The following is an 18,516-nucleotide window of genomic DNA, read 5'->3' as shown; positions in this document are numbered from 1 at the left end:
TGCAGGGGTCTGGCCTCCCTGCCCCCATCACACCCGAGGATCCAGCACATGCGCCCTGCTTGGCCACATCTGGATTCCAGCTGGCAGCCCAGGGCGGAGGGGGAGCAGTGCCTGGCAACTTGCAAAGGCCAGGAGGAGCTGGTGGGTGAGGGGACAAAGGCCAGGGCTGCCTCCAGCCCCGGAGCCAGCCAAGGGTGCGGTGAGGGTGAGCGAGGCCCAATCCAGGAGACCCAGTCCTGGGCCACTCCTGGGGGCGCAGGAGACTGACACCCCACGGGGAGCTCCCCCACTGCTGGCATTTCCTGGATCAGAGTGGGGTGGCTTTTCCAGGTCACAGCAAGCAGCAGAGCCGCAAGGAACCAGGTCTGTGGGCCAAGTCTGGGGCTGGTTTAACCCCCTCCCCGGGTTGCCCACCTCCCGCCATCCCATGCCAATGTCCCTCCTGCAGCATCTGGCCCACATGCCTCCCCCCCTCCCAGCAGACTCAGCTCCCTCAGAAAACAGGCGAGACTCAGCCTGATCAAGGTTTATTGTGAGCTTTGGGTATCTCAGCACCTGCAGAGCTGTGCAGAGGTTGGGGAGAGGGGTGGGGAATGAGACTCCTCAGAGCCTCCCCAAATCAAGACGGAGCTCAAGCTCCCTTGTCAACCACTAAGGAATGCTGTGAACACAGGCTGCTGTGTGAGCGCGAGGTGGGGGCCAGGGACCCCCGGCTCCAGGCTGGGTGTGGAAAGCCCTCCTGTCCCCTCAGACCCCCTCATAGTCAGGCGCCTCACATGCAGCCCTGAAGTTTCTGGGGGTCTGACAAGGAAGGCTGGAATCAGACTCCACCCAGCACATGGGAGGATGAGAAATTCACCCCTGGGCTGAGATGTTTGGGCAGCACTTGAGAGACCCCCACGCCCCACACCCTAACCCTGGACCAGAGAGTGGGGGGCCCCCTTGGGAGCACTTAGGGCACATATTTCCAGATCGTGCCCTGTAAGTTGTCATGCTGTAGCTGCAAAAATATTAGAAAATTGCACTCCACAATCCAAAGCAGTTTGAGAAAGGCTAAGCAAAGCCAGATTCCCAGCAGCCTTCACTGTGGGGTTGTCAGAATCCGGGGTTCTCTCAGGGGGGCACGGGGAGCAGAGAGGCTTATTCCCCCAACTCACTGACCCTCAAAATCTTTCTTCCACAGAGTTCCTCAGGGAAGCCAGTTTGGGAAATGCTCATTAAAGGGCTGTCCCTGGAAGTTTCCTGATTAATCAGGCCACTTCTGTGGCCGCTCTGGCCAAAGACACGGAGACATCAGCCGGGATGGGGGTCCAAAGAGTGGGCCCGCCAGCCGTCCTGAGATAGAGCCGCTGCTTCTCCTGTGCGTGCGGCACCAGCGGGCGCCCCGCCGAAGGCCTGCTTGCTCTGCTCTTGTCTTCTGGCTGCATGGAAACTCGTGAGGTTGCGCTGTCACGGGGACTAGACACATGTTTCGCAGTTGTGCGGCTGATTTTGTGGATCATTTTATGGAGGCTGGGAGGGGCCCCCCCTCCTTCACCATCCCCACCTCCACGTGGAGTTGTGTTGGTCTGTAGCCCTTTGGGGCTGCGGGGCAAATATTTCTGGAACTTGGTGAGGTTCCTGGGCCAGACGCGAGAGCACCATATCTGCCCATAGAAGGACCAGGACACGCTGGGATTTGCAGCAGGGGAGCAGCTGAGGAGGGGTGTCAGGGCACAGTGAAGGACCAAGGTCCTTTCCACACCCATGGGGGTGACCACGAGGGGTCTGACAGTCAGCACGGGCAGCCCCTGAGCCACTTAGACGCTGGGGGTGACACTGCTACAAGCACAGGGGCCTTCAGGGGGACCGTCTGCCCCCCCAGCCCCCTGGGCTAATGAAGGAGTCCCCTCTGGCCCCTCTTGGACTTCGCTGACCCCTGCGGCCACCTCCACCACCACTGCACAGGGGTCCTCTTGCATTGCTGCTTTCTCTGCTGCCACCCCAGCTCCCTGGGCTTCCTGCTCCACCTCTGGGCCGCTCTTGGCCTCTTCCTCTGACTTGCCCTCCAGCCTGGCTCCCTCGCCATTGCCTGTGGCCGCTCTGGCCGGAGACTTGAGGTTCTGGGTGGCCGCGAGGATGTCAGCCTGGAGCTGCTGGGAGGAATCCAGGGCCTCCTCGGACCGGCCGTCGGGAGCCCTGTCTGGGACCTCGCTGAAGGCCTGGGGGCCTCCAGCCCGGTCACTCTGGTCCACATACTTCTTCTTGGGGAAAGATGAGGGGTAGTAGGCCGAGGCCTTGTGCTTCTGGCGCGTGATGAGGGCAGCACAGACGATGAACATCAGCAGGAACGCCAGAGAGCCCACCACAGCGATGAGCATCACGTACTGGCGGAAGAAGTCCACGATCCCATCCAGGAAGTTGGTGGGGGGTTTGGGGCCCGCCAGGGGCGTGGGCGGGGGCCCCACCGATGTGGGGCTAAGTACCGGGGTCCGGGATGGCTGGAGGCTCGGGGAGGAAGCCGATGAGCCCTCAACCTCCCCGCTGCCCCCCAGGTCCTCCAGAAAGGCGGCCTGCATTGGCACGGAGTGGGCCGCCAACTGCAGGGCCCTCGGGAGCAGTAGCAAAGAGACGATGAGGCCAGACGCCACTGCAGAAACCATGTTGCCTGGCACCTACGGGGAACAGAGGCAGGAGAGAGGTCAGGGAGGGACCCGGGCCTAGGGGACCTCGAGGAGGTGCAGGGAACACAGAACATTTCTATGCTAGCAAGTCACTTCCCTTCCCAGGGTCTGAGCCTTCCACTGTTCAGGGGACCCTGATCATTCATATATGGGGTTCACACCTGGACCCCGACTTCACTTTAAGGTTCTAAGTGGCAAGGAACTGAACCTCATTTATTTTGGCATCCTCAGGCATTTGCATCAGACCTGGTATACAGCAAGTGCTCACTCAATGCATCCTGACTGAGTCAATAACTTACTCTTTTACTGTTTGCCAAGAGTCAGATCTATTAGTTTCTTACATGGAACCCTGAGATCCACTCAGTGGGGGAGGTACTATTATCCCCATTTTCCAGATGTGGAAACTGAGGCTCAGAGGGGGTTAGTTATTGGCCAAGAAGAGCTGAGGTCTGGGAGAAATGAGATTGGGGCTAAGTGAGAAACTGAAGGAACTGAGTCGTCCCCACCTCTAGAAGTCCTCCCAGCAGCTCCAGCCCCTCTGTAGACCATCGTCTTCTCTAGAAGATTTGTAGGTTTGGAAAACTCCACACTGAGCTCAGCCTGAATGCCAGAAACGCACTGAGAGGGTCTGCCCTGGGGCTGACCCTCCCTCCAGGCTCAAAGCAGGAGGAAACCCTCCTTCCTGCCTGCACCAGAGATGGAGTCTTCTGGCGCCTGAGTCCTGGGGACCACGACTAAGTGGAACCAGATGAACCCCCAGACCTCATCTGGCCCAGACAGCCCAACTAATTAATAAATTCCTCGTGGTCCATGTTGAAGGAGAAAACAGCTTCTGAAACACTAACTCTCCCAGCCCAGGTGAGAGGCCTGGGCGGGCAGACAAACCCAGGACCCCTTGATGTGCCCGCTGAGCGCCCAGCCTGGCTCAGGGGACAGCCCAGGATCCTGGACACTGGCTGGGGCTGGAAACTCCAAGACAGAAAAGTCTCAGGATGCCTCCTGAGGGGCTCTCCCCCTCGGCTCTGAGGGGACTGAGTTGGGAGACGGCTCAGGGATGGCAGGGGCGGACTTGAGGCCACACAGCAAGTTCCTGGGCTGGAGGAGGAAGCCAGCGCCCCTCAGGCCTATGCCGTGCTCTGCCAAGTAGGTGACAATGCTGATCTGGCAGGTGTCTGAGGTGATTTGGAAGCGGTAGGAGCAACACAGGGCCAATGAGTGACCAGGGCCTCTCAATTAAGTGTCATTTTTTGAAATGACTGTACTGACCTACATTTAGACAAACCCGATCAGATTTCAAAAAGCAAACGATAATTCCAGGACATGAAGGCAGAAGGATTGAGGTGAGCTGGTTACCCCAAAGTCCTTCTCTGAGGGTCCATCCCATAGGAGCTCTGGGGGCCGGGGCTAACATTGTGTCCACTTCACAGAGGAGGAAATACAGGCTGAGAGGTGGACAGTGATTTGCCCAAGGACACACAGCTGGTAAGTGTCAGAGCTGGGATTCGAACCTTCCTCAGTGTGACGCCAAATCTCTCTCTCGTGCTCATGCCCAGGGCTGGCCCGAGAATGGGCTCCTGCTCCCTGGGTGACATCCCCTGTCACACGGGGCAAGCCATGAACTTCCTTCCCAGCCACCCCCTCTGGTACTTGTTCCCGCAGACAGCTCGGTGTGGCCAGTCACTCCCTGCCCTGAGCCTCCAGTTCTGCCCAGAATTGCCCTCGGGGCAGTGCTAAAGCTTCTCATCACAGAGGGAACTCTGGCCAGTGGAGGCCGGAGAGCAGGGGGCTTTCCTGGGGGTCGGCTGTGAAATTCCCGTGGCCTCACTCTGAAGGCAGCTGATGGGGGGGCAGCTAGACTGGATTCAAATCTTCACTCCACAGACTCTAGCTCTGTGCTGGCGCCCCACTGGGCCTCACATTTCCCTTCTGTAAACTGGGGGGTGGGGTGGGAAGGTGACTGCAGGCCCTGGGTCACCCATGTGTAAATCTGCTCATTGCCTCCCCATCTCCAGGAAAAGAGCCACTTCTTACCCCGTTGAGGGAATTCTCAGCGCTGGCCACCGAGGAATCCAGGACCAGACACACACACACACACACACACACACACACACACACACACACACACACGGCAGTGAATTGGACAAAGGACACCTCCCTTCCCCCTGGAGCTTTGGGGTCAGGGTCAGTAGACAGGACAGATGATCACGAGCCATCGCAGGCTTTCAAAGGCCAAGAACCTGACTCACGACCTTTCCACACACCACCACCTTCCTGGCTCCCTGGGGAAGGTGGGGAGCCGGCCTGGCCTGGAAGGTGTTGGCTGTGTGACCCCGTGTCACGACCCCCCATCCCTCTCCCTGCTCTCATCCCCTCTGTAGCCTGGAAGCAGAGACCAGGACAGCTCTGGAATGAGCCTGCTGCCCATCGGCTGCCCCCATCTCCTGGGAGAAGGTCGACTTCGCCTGCTGGTGCAAATTTTTTCCAGGACTCAGAAACCCACAGGTCTTTAAAAGCAGGGGTCACCCCGCACCTTGTGCCTAAGAGGAAACTCCCCCCTGAGGCTGGAAATGGTTTGGGGGTGGGGGGAAGGGGGGTGACTAGGGTTGCACAGTCCCCAGGGGCTGAGCCCTGAACAGAGAGGCGGCACAGAGGACCCAGGAGGGGGAGGTGGCTCCCCAGCTGCATGTCCTGGGGCCCGGCATGTTACCTCTCGGATCCTCAGTTCCCACAGCAGCGCAGTGGGGATGAGGGCCACCTCCCTGGACAAGAAATAGCAAGGTCTACACATAGTAGGTGTCCATTAGTGGGCGCCACATGATAATCCAGGAGCTCAGCTGGGAGCCCTTTGGAGGCCTTTGGAGGCCATGACACTGGGGGCCTGTTGTTTTAAACCATGGTGGCCCCACCGAGGTTAGGAATATGCAGATGATGCAAACCCACCCTTAAGGCCTAGGTACCCCAAGACCTGAGGCTGAGGGGTCAGACACGATGCCCCACCCCCACCAGAGCCTAGCGACCAGAGGGGGAGGGGCAGCTCACAGAAACCTGGCTTCAATTAGTGGTCTTTGGGGGAGGGGGCTGAAGCCCTGCATCCTCTGCCCCAGGGCAGCATCCTCTGCTCTGAGGACAGAGATGGGGACCCTGGAGAAGAGGCTAGGGAGTTGAAGGGGGTCCTGGGGACTCAGAGTGTACACACATCCAGAGAGCAACAACAGTGCGGACACACAACATGGACACAAACACAAACACAGCAGCAGGAGCCCAGACCCCGCAGACACAACGGACTTATGCGGCTGCCCCCCCACCTCCCCGACATGAGTGCATCCGTCACCCCCAGACTGGACAGCCTGGTCCACACCACCCTCCCCCGGAGCAAGCACCCTGGCACCCGGCCTCCACCCACGCACACCCGCCACCCACCGGCCCAGCGCGCACCCAGGACCCTCAGACTCGCTCGCCTTCCCCCACCCTTCCCGGTCACACGGGGCAGGCTCGGCACATCGTGCCCTGGAGCTCCCTCACAGACAGGGACGCCCCCAAAGTGCTCACCCAGTCCCCATCCCTAAACTCCAAGAGGCGCCCAGTCTCCCCCCACAGAAGAGGGGACGCAGGACTCACCAGTCCCCCTGCGCACAGACGGGCTCCCACCAGGTGGAGCGAGAGTGTCCTCGCCGGTGCCCCAGCGGTCACTGCTCCGGGCTGGCGGCCCTGCCCTCCTGCTGTCCGCCCGCCTCCTCCTTCTCCTCCCGCCCAGGCTGCGGGGCCAGCTTGATTTCATTAGGAGAGTTTGGGGTGGGGACAGGGGAGGGGCGGGGCTGCTCTGGGCCACACACAGCCCCCCTCGCTCACACTCTGCCCAGCCCCTCCATGCTTGGGGAAGACCAGATGGGGCACTTCCTCCCCGACTGTGGGTCCCTAGGGCCGCTTGAGGCAGACAGACAGGGGCCCAGAAGGCAGGGGGGCTGGGGCCTGCCCCCCTTCTGAAGGGGCCGAGGTCAGGGAGGTTCAGAGGCCCCTGGAAGCGAGGAGAAAAATTCCCCGTCCTTGTTCCAGTGGTGACTCAGGTTTTCCAAGGCTCAGGGTGCAGAGTGGGAGCTGGGTGTGTGTAGGGGAGCGGATAGAGGAGTCCTGATGGAGGGTCCAGGTCTGCAGCCAGGGCCAGGGTCCTGACCTTCCCTTTTCCAGCCTTAGTTTCCCCATTTGCAGGGATGGGTGGTGGGGAAGATCTCTAGGCTCCCTTCTGGCTCTGACATCCTAAGATCTGTGGCCTTAAAAACCCCAAATGGAGAAGTTAGAGTAGAAGCCGTGACCCCATTTTGCAGATGGGGCAATAGGTGGGGTGAATTCAATGGCTCGGCCAGAGAATAGAGGGTAGTCAGCAGCAGGCCGGGAACCACAGGGTCTCTGGCTGACCTGGGGATCCAGTGGGTCCGTAACCCCTTGCATTCATTCATTCATTCATTCATTCATTCAGCAAGTGAGTAATGAACACCTGGAGTGGGCCAGGTCCTGTGCCAAGAAGGTTTCAGGGGTAAATCAGATACAGTCCAGGGCTCAGTTTGCGCAGACTTCCCGGGAGAAGGGAACCCTAGGATGGGAATAGGGAGAGAACCCTCCTGGAGGCCGTGGCTGTGAAGGAGCAGGTGTGAACAAGAGACCCAGGAGAGGCACTCCAGGAGAGGACAGCCCCGAGAAAGGCCTGTGGCTGGAGTGCCACAGGTGGGCGAGGGCCTCTGATGAGACCCTCTGGAGCATGAAGGGACAAGCAGTTACAGACTTGGAGAAGTCACAGGTGTGGGAGCACGCCACTGAAGGTTTGGGAGGTGTCGATCATCGGCAGTGCCCACCCATCTCTAGGAACCAGGACTATGGGTGACTGCCCCTTTCGATGGTCCTGGCAGGCCCTACTTACCTCTAAAGGAGACAGTTTTTGTTTGGAAAATAAAATCAACTTTTGAGATCACCCCAAACCCTGCATCCTAGAGGGGGGGCAGGGAACTGTTCCCTAGGAGACATACACACACTCACGCATACACACTCATACACTCATGCACACACACCCTCCCCCCCCAAGTCCACATGGCCTCCCACGACATGTTGCAGCAGCTGACCAGGGCATGTCGGGGGCAGACAGCAGGTGGGCAGGGGCAGCCAGACCTCCCCCTGCGCCCACTTCCCATTGATCTGAGGGCTGCAGGGAATCCAGGGGCACAGTCAACCCACATGGAACCTGTGTCCTGCACGTGGAGCCCAGAGGCCCCAGCACTTTGGGGGGAGGGGCGGGATCCAGTCTGTGTTTCTTCTTTTGGGGGCAGAGCAAACCCCACAAGGCCCCCTAGATCAGAGCCCAGTCGGTGCCCTGCCGGGACTGCTCTGTCCTCTGTGCGATGAGAACAGAGATCTCTACTGCTCACATGGCTGCTGGGAAAGACCAGAGGGGCAGGCGGGCGGGCCGGGCTGGATTAGAAATGCATCTGCCAGATGCCAAGTGGATGAGTTTCCTCTTGCTGCTGTAACAAATTGCAGCAGACTTAGTGGCTGAAAACAACACACATGGCTCGTCTTACAGTCCTGGCAGCAGAAGCCAGAGACGGGTCTCGGGGAGCTGACGTCAAGCTGCCAGCAGAGCTGCCTTCATCCCAGAGTCTGGGGGGGCAGGAAATCAGGGGGACCCCTTCTCACACTGCCATCCCTCTGGTTCTCTCCTGATCCCTTTCGCTTTAAGGACCCCGGTGATGACACTGGGCCCACCCTGGCCATCTGGGAATCTAAACTCTATAGCTTAATCATGCCTGCAGAGCCCCTTTGTCACATCAGGTGACCTCTTCACAGTCACAGGTCTCGGGATTAGGGCGTGTTGGGGAAGGGGCGTCTTCCTGTCCTCCACAGTGGCGGGACTCACGGCGGCCCCTCGCCGGTGACCGATGGGGACACTTTCTGAGACACGTGCCGCTAGATGGCCCCATCGTGTGGGGCTGTCACAGGGTGCACCACGTAGGCTGGTGACACAGCCTAGTCCCGTGGGCTCTGTGGCTCAGGGACCAGCTCATTAACCAAATGGTTAGGGACAAGGAGCAACCTGTTCCCTGGGGAGCTGGAACCTCCCACAGCGAGAGCCTTGGGCTGCCCTCCCATAGAGCCCACCTCTGTGCCTCACACCCAGCAGACGCCAGAAGCACTTGGGAGAGGCAGAGGAATGAGCCCATTTAACAGATGTGGAAACTGAGGTTCACGGCAGTGTGAACAGGTGGGGAGTCAGTGCTGATGTTCTTCTGCATCAACCCCGTGTCTGACCTGGACATGAGACTTCCAGGCCTTGGGTGCTCCCCTGCAAGGGGCCCACTCCCCACAGGCAGGCCATCTGCCATCTGCCCTGTTAAATGACTGTCAGACTATCACACACACACACACACACACACACACACACACACATGCTTTCCTTAAGCAAATATCCCAGCCCACAATCTGGGGACCAGGCAGCAAAAATGAGGTCACTGATGGGAATATAAAGACTCCCTGACTTCCAGGCCCAGCACAAGCCTCAGCTGTGGGTGACTGGGCAGATGACTGCCCCTCTCTCAGCTACAGCTAAATGCGGGTGGGCCGTGCTTGGCTCAAGCCTGCCAGTCCTCAGGTTCCAACACTCTCACATTCTGAATGTCATTCATCCTACAGGTCTTTCTTGAGCATTTACTTTACACCCAGCCCAGTAGTCAGGCCCTGGGAGACAATGATAAGCAAATAGGCGCAGAGCTTGCCGAGCAAACGGGAGACCTGCCTTAACAAACAAATGACTATGTAATTGCAAATGGAGCTCAGAGTTGGGATGGGCAGCTCAGAGGCTGTCGGAACAATTGTCAGGGGGGCCATTCTGGTCCCAGAGCTCATGGGGACCTCCATGAGGAGGTGATGATAGAGTTGCTGGTGAAGATGAAGAGAGGGGACTTAGGAAGGCAAGGATGCAAGAGGATTCCCAGCAGTGAGAAGGGTACGTGCAAAGGTCCTGAGGTTGATGGGAACCTGGCACCTTCCGGTAGATCCTGAAATTATTATCAAGTAAGAGTAGATGAACGAGGTCTGTGGGAACCAGGAACTTTGCCTGTCTGTGTACTGCCGTAACTCCAGCATCTAGGACAGAGCCTGGAACACAGTAGGTGTTCAATAAATGCTTCTTCAGCTGTGACTGACCTTTCTGACTTCCACTCTTGCATTCTCAGGTCTTGGTGAGCTACTGCTCCTCGCTCCTCATCCACCAGAGGGGCTCGCATTCTGCATCCTCCATTTCTAGAACCTGCTGTTGGGCCCGGCTCCAGGGAGCCCCGTGGACCACACCACCACACTCTGAGGGGCTCAAGCAGACCTGTGGTAAGGAGCAGGCTGGGCTGCCCACTAGCAACTTGTAATTTCAGAGGCAGAGAGCAGCACCCAGGCCCTCTGCCCAGCCTCAGAGTGATTCAGGGACCTCGCCCTGTGCCCACCGTGCAATTAGCAGCTGTGACCCCCGCCCTGTTGAACAGCCCTGCCCAAGGAGGCGGGAGGATGAGGAAAAACCTCCCCACCTCCAGTCTCTGCCAGGGCGCTTCCAGGCTGAGCCCAGGGCGGGCCGCCGGGCCCACCACAGCCCCCAGCTCCAGTCTCTAGTGGGCTCAGAGCCACTTCTAATTACACAGCCCCTGAGGACACTGGGCCTGCCCTCTGGGCAAAAAATATCCCAAGCTTTTCATGTGGCTGGAGAGGCATTGGGCTGTGGCCCCTCAGCACAGGCCTGGACTTTGGAGGGACACCCATGTAGGGGGCTCCTGTTGGACACTTGAGGAGGCAGGGTGGGCCTCGTCCAGGCAGGCCAGAGCTCCAGGTGTGCTTCTTATGTCTCATTTTCCCCATCTGTACACTAGAGATGTTCACTGTAAACATCTCCATGTTCACTGATGTGTTAACTCTTCACTGAGCCAGAAACTGTGCCTGCTGCAGAGAGCAGCAAACAAGACAGGCATTTGTACACCTTTGCTCAGGCTCAGGCTGTTCCCTCTGCCTAAAGCACTGTCTTGAACCCCCCCTTTACCTGACCACCCCCTGCATCTCTTATAGCTCAGTCATCTCTACCTCCACGAAGTCCTCCCTGAAGCCCCGCGGAGGGAGACCAGCAGCCTCCTCTGTGCTTGCACACTCCCAGAGCTCCCCACTCTTTTATTTTTTTAAGATTTATTTATTTATGCATACAAGAGCTGTGGTGTAGGGCCTCCCAGTGGTGCAGCGGTTGAGCGCTGGGCTGCGAAGCTGCCCGCAGCTTCTGCAGCACCGGTTGGATCCCTGACCACCCGTGAGTGTCCCACATGGCGCACAGACCTCTCCTGCTGCCCACTGCTCCCCTCAGCAGTGTACTTCGGTCCTTCTGCCTGCTCTGCTCCCCGCTCTGGCTCTGGTGAATTCTCTCACCCTCCAGCGCTTCTGGCTGTATCCAGTGCTTGTATAAATACATAAATAAATCTTAAAAAAAAAAGCTGTAGTGTAAGCCAGAGGTGCAGGAGGGTGGGTGAGAGGATTCACCAGAGACAGAGTGGAGAACAGAACAGGCAGACTGACTGAAATACACTGCTGAGGGGAGCAGCGGGCGAGTCAGGAGAGGTCTGCTTGCCATGTGGGTCAGATCCCTGGCTGGGAATCAAACTCATGCTGCAGTGGCTTAACCCTTGAGCCACCAGGGAGGCCCCTGTCTCTTGTAGAACCACATGTGCTGGGCTATAATGGCCTATTCACATGTGTCTCCAGATTGTCAGCTTCCTGGACTAGAACAAGGGCCTGTTCTGCCTCAATACCCCCAGCACTGGGGCCTGGAACCTAGCAGGTGCACAGTAAAGGCCCTTCCTTTACCTGACTCTAGTTCAAAACCCAAGTTACAGATGGGGAAACTGAGGCCGAGGGAGGGAGTATGCTGACTTTAGTTTGCTCTGTACCTGTTCATTCAGGGGAGCATGACAAGTCTGCCCCAGCTCAGGGAGCTCTTAAGGGGAAAAAGACAAGAAACAAGTTGCAAATCAGGAAGCTGGCACAACCCTGAGAAATACTATCAAGCAGATATAAAGGATGAGGAGACAGGGAATAACCTGGGAGGGGACGGGGGCTAGTTGTCTGGGCAGTTATTTTAGAAATTGTGGTTGGAAACAGCCTCTCTGAACTGATGCCTACAGGTTAAGAGGAACCAGGCATGTAATGTGCAGGAGGAAGAGTTTCCAAGGCTGGGGAAAGAGCAAATGCAAAGGTCCTGTGGTGAGTAAGGCCTGGCATCAGGCCTCCTCCAGAGAAGTATGCCTGGATGCTGAGAAGTTCTCACCAGGGAATAACTAGAGTTTGGGAATTAGGAGACGTATATTAACTCCTAGCTCTGTCCCTCACACACTTTGTGATCTGAGCCTCAGTTTCCCATTCTGTAGCAGGAAGGTCAGCAGGCTCCTCTAAGCTCTGTTGTAATTACAAGTAAATTTTCCTCTTATTTCCACTTTTTTGACCACCCCCAGCAAGCAACCCATGACTCACCCACTAATGATGGGAGAGAAAAAAGACACAAACACTTTGGAACATGGTTTGGTAGTTCTTAGAGTTAGCCATACACTTCCCAGATGACCCAGCTACCTCACTCCCAGGTATTTAGCCAAGAAAAAATGCAAACACATATCTGCACAGACAAACATGTCCATAGCAGCATTATCCATAGTAGCTAAAAACTGGAACCAGCCTAAATGTCCACCAACAGAAGAGTGGATAAACAGACTGCGGTACGTCCATACAGTGGAACACAGCTCAGCAATGAACATGAACAGAAGTGAGACATAGGACAAGTGGGATGAACCCCACAGACTCAATAGACTCAACAGAACCCCACAGACTCAACCCCTAAAGAATACACACCGGGTGCTTCGGGTTAAAGAAGTGCAAGAACAAAGGCAATACTGAGCTATGGCGACAGAAGTCAGAAGTGCAGTCCTTGGGGTCCTTCCTGGGTAGAGGTCCAGGGAAACTTCTGGGGCTGAGAACAGGCAATATGCACCTGGGTGGTGGTCACGTGCGGTGCACAGAGGAAAATCCAGATGCATACTTCAGATGTGTGTGTCTTATGTAGATTATGACAGCAAAGTTTTCTAAATAATCCTAATAAAGAACCCAGCACCCCCCTCTATTTTGGGGAGCATCGATGACGGCAGGCTCTCCGGCTCCCTGTGGCCGTGGCGGCCAGCTGCAACTCCCCTGTAAACATTTACATTCCCCAGGCCCGGTGCGAGCAGCGGTTTCCTCAGCGCCACATGGAAGCCATCTCGGCGGGCGGGAATGTAAACACGCCCTGTGCGCTGCGGGCCTGGCCACGGCTCCCTGCCCTGCCAGCTGCCCGCTGGGTGTCCTTGGGCACGCCACTCCCAGGACACCCCGCTGCCCCCACCCCACCCCAGCCCACATCTCGAGAAGGAATTGAGCTGAGGCTTCTGAACTGCCTTTGGGGTACTGCTGGAAATGGGGGTGCGCTGCCTGTCTTTGGGCAGAGGTAGGGCTGACCGAGAGTGAGGAATGGGGATGACCTGGACCTGAACTTTGGGTCCCCTGATACGCAGAGAGGTCATCTCACGTTTCTCCTGCTTCAGCCCCTCACTGTGCACAAAACCCTCCGCTGCTGCCCTCCTACCCCCCCCTTCCTGTCTCTCCCCCCCACACACCTGGTCATCCTCTCCACACGCACTTCTTGCACACACACCATATATGAGACCCTTTCCAAGCACCTGGGCCGCAGCAGAGAACACAGGGGTGAGCCCTGTCCTCGCAGAGCTTGCATTCTAGAGGGACAAGTCACGCAATTAACGCGCAAACTTGGTAGCACACACTCGAGTGGCAGGTGGTGTAAGTGCTAAGGAAAAGACTGACGCAGGGAATGCAAGTCTTCAAACACAGACTTGTAGGATGTGAGAGAGAGTCAGGGACACGGCCAGAGGGAGAGCAAGTGCAAAGGTCCTGAGGCAGAGGGTGCCTGGCATTTTCAGGAATGGGAAGGAAAAGCATCCGATGGGACTGGAACAGAGTGAACGAAGCGGGAGTAGGAAGACGAGAGGTCAGAGGTCACTAGGGCCAGACGGTGCAGGGCCTCTGCAGGCACTGATTCGGGCTTTTACTGAGGGGAGGAAGCCCGGCCATGGGTCCCTGTGTGAACACGTCACGACTTCTCTTCCGCTCCTTGCCTCAAGCCCGCCTCCTCCCCCCTACCCCGGGCACCACCTCCTGACTCAGTGGGGCCCAGAGATTTGACTCTCCGGGTCTCCTCATGAGGAGCAGCTGCGCCAGTCCATCATCCTCCCTGGGAACCTCACCGAATGCACCCGCACACCTGGAGGGTGGGCCTAGGGGTGGGGGCGAGGAGGTAACCCCCCCAGGATGAGCCAAGACCACCTGCCCTTCTGGGGCCTCAGGGCCCCCCTGCTTCAGAGCTGGGTGACCTTGGACTAGGTTCCTCCACCCCCCTGGGCTTGTTTCCTCATCTGTAAAATGGGGGTGATGAGAGCACCCACTTTTCTGGATTATTGTGCAGATGACGTGAGCCTGGGGGCCCGGCATGAAATAACTGCAAACGCTAGGACCAGCATCGCTTGACACCCAGGCCAGGGACGGCGCAGGGACGCCTGGCCGCACCTCTGGGCAGCGGGACACGGACACATAGGCCGCAGACCGCAGACGCCCCACGGGGGAAGGAGAGGGACAGAGCAAACAGCCACCCACCCATGCAGCTCAGTGAGCGAGAGGTGCCCTTCCGTCCTCAAGGGGTGTCCCCCCCTTAGCGGGGTGCCCTCACGGGCTCGATCCACTGCCCCCTCACCCCCCCACGGCCACGCAGCGTGCAGCTGACTGTCTCCTGGCCCAGCCGACCTCCCTGAGCTGGGACACACGAGGGCGCTGGCAGTGGGGGATGGGCCCCGACAGCTGGAAACATCTGGTTTGAATTGTCCCTTGGAAGCACCCGCCAGGCAGCCAAGGAATTTGTGAGCTAATTTTAGGCCAAAAGACAGAAAGCTCAGCAGGGCGGGACTTGCCCCCCAGGCCACAGGGCCGGGCCTTCGAGGCTTGGGGGGCAGACGTGCAGGCCTCCACGGCGCCCCTCAGAGCGTGCCCACCTGGCCCGGAGCCAGGCACTGTCTCTCCCGGGAGGAGCACTGGAGGGGCACGTGCAGCCTGCCAGGCGCGGGTGCTCACTCACCCTCCCAGCGCTGGGGGTAGCAATGACTCTTTTCCCCATTTCACAGGTGAGGAAGCGGAGGCACCCAGAGCTCCGGCTGCCCCACCTGTAAGCAGTGCAGTGGGATCCGAACCAGGCCCGCCTGGCTCCAGGCCTTACACCTGAGCCTCCCTAGACCTCCGCCCCTGGAATTATGTTTTTAGTCAGATGCGTTGCTTAGGTCCTCAGCCTGGTGCAAAGCTTCCCTTGCTCACTCATTCATTTATTCACTCAATGCTTCTGAGGCCCTACTGTGTGTCAGGCACTCGGTAGTGACAAAGAGAGAATGACAGACAGAGGCCCCACGGGCATGGCAAAAATTATATCAGCCCAGGGCTTCCCTGGTGGCGCAAGGGGTTAAATCTCATCACTATGAAGCTATCAGCAGCCACTGCAGCACAAGTTCCATCCCCGGCCAGGGAGCTACCCACATACGGCGCAGCAGACCTCTCCTGTCTCACCCGCTGCTGCCCTCAGCAGCGTATTTCAGTCATTCTGCCTGTTCTGCTCCCCACTCTGTCTCTGGTGAATCCTCTTACTTCCCCTCCCCTGCACCTCTGGCCTACACCCCAGCTCCTGTATGCATCAATAAATAAATATTTTTTAAAAATTGATAGCAGTCCAGTCATCAGGGCCTTGAAGGGAGAAAGGGGGTGTCACTAAGAATAACAGGGGACAGGGCTGCAGAAAATCCTCTCTGAGGAGGTGACATTCAAGCTGAGACCTGAAGGATAAGATGTCTTATCTGTATCCTGGACACCTGTGAGGAGAGACTCAGGCAACAGGAAGTCAAGTGCAAAGGTCCTGAGGCCGGAGCATGTGACAAAGGGGCGAGCCGGCTTGTGGAGCTATTACAGAAATGGGGAGGTGACAGGAGCTTGACTCATCCAAGCCAAGCGTTTGTCAACAAGTGACAAGGGGGTGCGAGCAAGGCAAGAGGTTGGGCTGTGGGGAACAGGGGACCCGCTGTCCTACATACTCACCTGTATTCCGGGATTCGCTGAGGCGAGGCTCAGCCTCCCCGGGAATCACTCGAAGCCCGTCCTGGAGGCTGGCACAAGGCCAGGCAGAGAGCCACCCAGAGCCAGCGCCCAAGCTGGAGGGAGCGTGGTCCCCTGCACGTGGTCGCTGGCGGGGTTCACAGGCTGGGGTCAGGGCTGTGTCTGCTGCTCGCTCTCTGTCGGGGGCCACTTCTCCCCACCCCATTCTTGGGAGGAGCAGCACCCGGGCTGCCCCACCTGAGCCCTGTTGACAGGCCAGACCCCTCATTTGCAGTGGGGGCCGCCCTGTGCCGCCTTAGAGGGTGTTGGCAGCATCTCGACCACCTGCTAGATGCCAGTAGCAGTCCCCCCAATAGTGACACCCCCAAATATCTCCAGATGAAACCACAATGGTCATGATGGCCATTTCCTATTTTTGCTTATCTTGCAAAAACCGCAGGACCAGCAGCAACATCGGGACAAAAATGGCCCTGCCACCCCCGCCCCCCATCCCTTGAGGGGATTTTTCTTTGTTCCTCATCCCCATAAATACTACCCAAAGCCCATTATCGCTTTTCTCACACCATGGACGTGAAGATGTCCACATGGGTCCGAGAGCATCTTTTCCAGCATGAAGGGGTGTCACGTTAGAAACAGCTCACCCCCTCTTCCAGGGAGTCCCACCATGGCTCGGTCCCCTAACCCCTACTTCTAGGCTCTCTTGCTCTCCTAAGGTGCCATCTCATGCGTCTGCTGGGGCCTCTCCCTGGAGTCACTTTTCACCACACCAGCCTGTCCAGTGCCCCCAAATCCATTTCTGGCTCCAGGGAGCTGTCCCTGCAGCAGGGAGCCCACCTGCTGGGTAATACAGGTTACCCACCCCCTTACAGAGGGAAAATTGGGCCCCAAGAGGGTGGCTGCACGCCCGGGGTCTCACAGAGCTGAGCATGAGGCTGGAGTTAAGGGGTCCATCTAACATGTGCCCATCTCTCCAGCTGGTGCAGGGAGGGCCGCAAGGATGGGCAGAGGCCAGTGCCTGCCCCCAGAGCCTGCCAGCACCTCCCACCCACCAGTGCGGTTGGCATGGGCACAGAACAGCCCCTAGAGAGGACGCCTCTCTGCTTGTGGAAAGTCAGGCCAAGGGCATGGCTTTGAGCTTGGAGATTTGGGGAGTTCCCAGCTCCTCCTCAAGGCACCAGTCCCTGGTGAGTGGTGTCCTCAGGAAATCTTACAAATTAAGACCCAGATCTGTGATTTTCAAGCGGTGTGACCTTGACCTAGTCACTGAACTTCTCTAAGCCTCAGTTTGTGCATCTGTGAAATGGGGTTAAAAAAGCACCTACCTTGCAGGGTGAGGGGTAAATGAGAAAATGACAGCAATGAGCTTGGCCCAGGGGGACCCACCAGCAGCGGGTGCGAGTGAGCTGCCGCTGCTGCTTCTGCGGCCTTTGTGAGGGTTCACCGCGCTTCGTCACTGTGCGGGGCGTAGGACAGGCCCCGGTGGCAGACGAGGGCCCCAGGCCCGGACAGGCGTGCAGCCAGGACAGCGGCAGGCACCACGCTGATGGCTTCTGTCTCCGGGAAGAAAACCCACGAGTGCCGAGTCGCGCGAGGGGGAAGGACAGTGAATGGCGGCCGCCCCGGGGTATGGCAGACACGCCGGCTCCCAGGTGGGGAGATGGAGGGCCCAGGGCGAGGACGAGTAACCTGGAGTCCCTCTCGGCACCCAGGGCTGGGGCAGGAAGAAGGGAGAGGGGATGAGCTAAGGGGGAGCTCGAAGGCATGGCGGCATCAAGCCCCAGCTCCCAAAGCTCCGAACCCTCGGGAGTGGCCAGCTGGTGGCAGGGGGCGAGGGCCAGGAGGCCCAGAGCGCGTGCGAGGAGGAACGAGGGGTCAGTCTGTCTGGACAGCGACACATTTACGCTAATGGTCGGTGAATGGCAAGGCTGGAAACTTCTTTTGGACTTGGGGACAACGGGGAGGCGCTGACGGTGCTGGATGGGGGCGCAGCCACTGCAGGTCAGAGGCTTGGACTCACGCAAGACAGAGAGGCGGGGGCCCCCCAGCTGGACTCCCAATTCTTCTGCCTTCGCCGGAGCAGACCTCTAGGCTCCAGGGCTCGTGCACCCACCTCTGCTGCTGCTTCGTGGACTTGCCCCTGGGGGGTCCTTCCCATCGCGCAGGCTAGAGCAGGTCCCCGAGGTCTGGCTAACGCCCCAAGGTCAAGACCAGCACGTTCCCATCACTCCGGTGTCTCTGAGCCTCCTCCTAATCGTCCCCCTCTACCGCTGGGGGAACCTCTGATTTGGTTTCTCTCTCCATGGATTGGGTGGGCCTCTCCCCGCACTTCCCAGACTCGGGCTCACACAGCCCTGCCCGCATGCACAGCCCCGTCTCCACCCAGCCGCCCGCGCCTGCCCTTTCCTTCAGCGCCCTTTGGAGCTTCCTCAGGCCTGTGCGCCCTGAGCGCTGCTCCCCTGCACGGACCTGTGCGGCTTACCCCGCGCAGAGAACCCCAGCGCCTGCCCCTGGGGCTCGGGCCGAGCCATCCTCTGATATTTTTATAGGCGATCATGTGATTCATCTGTGTCTCTCTAGAATACGAGCCGCAGCGGGTATCACAGTC

The 18,516-nt window shown here is 58.3% G+C and overlaps 1 protein-coding gene across 1 annotated transcript; it reads right to left on the bottom strand.

The window, feature by feature from the left end:
- Nucleotides 1–498: 498 nt before the first annotated feature.
- Nucleotides 499–6,387, bottom strand: TMEM119 (transmembrane protein 119). Its single transcript, XM_037511017.2, has 2 exons — nt 6,282–6,387; nt 499–2,654 (listed from the first exon to the last, which is right to left on the bottom strand). The coding sequence occupies exon 2, from the start codon at nt 2,640–2,642 to the stop codon at nt 1,800–1,802; it is 843 nt and encodes a 280-aa protein (XP_037366914.1). The 5' UTR covers nt 2,643–2,654; nt 6,282–6,387; the 3' UTR covers nt 499–1,799.
- Between the last annotated feature and the right edge of the window lie 12,129 nt (nt 6,388–18,516).

The sequence above is a fragment of the Talpa occidentalis genome, unplaced genomic scaffold (assembly GCF_014898055.3).
Source record: "Talpa occidentalis isolate TD23 unplaced genomic scaffold, MPIMG_talOcc4v2.1 talOcc4.14, whole genome shotgun sequence".
Classification (NCBI taxonomy): Eukaryota; Metazoa; Chordata; class Mammalia; order Eulipotyphla; family Talpidae; genus Talpa; species Talpa occidentalis.
The sequence above is the reverse complement of the archived record's forward strand: the minus strand, read 5'-3'. Positions and strand labels throughout refer to the sequence as shown.

Coding starts and splice junctions, on each gene's coding strand:
- TMEM119 (XM_037511017.2), bottom strand. CDS start 2,642: ATGGTTTCTGCAGTGGCGTCTGGCCTCATCGTCTCTTTGCTACTGCTC.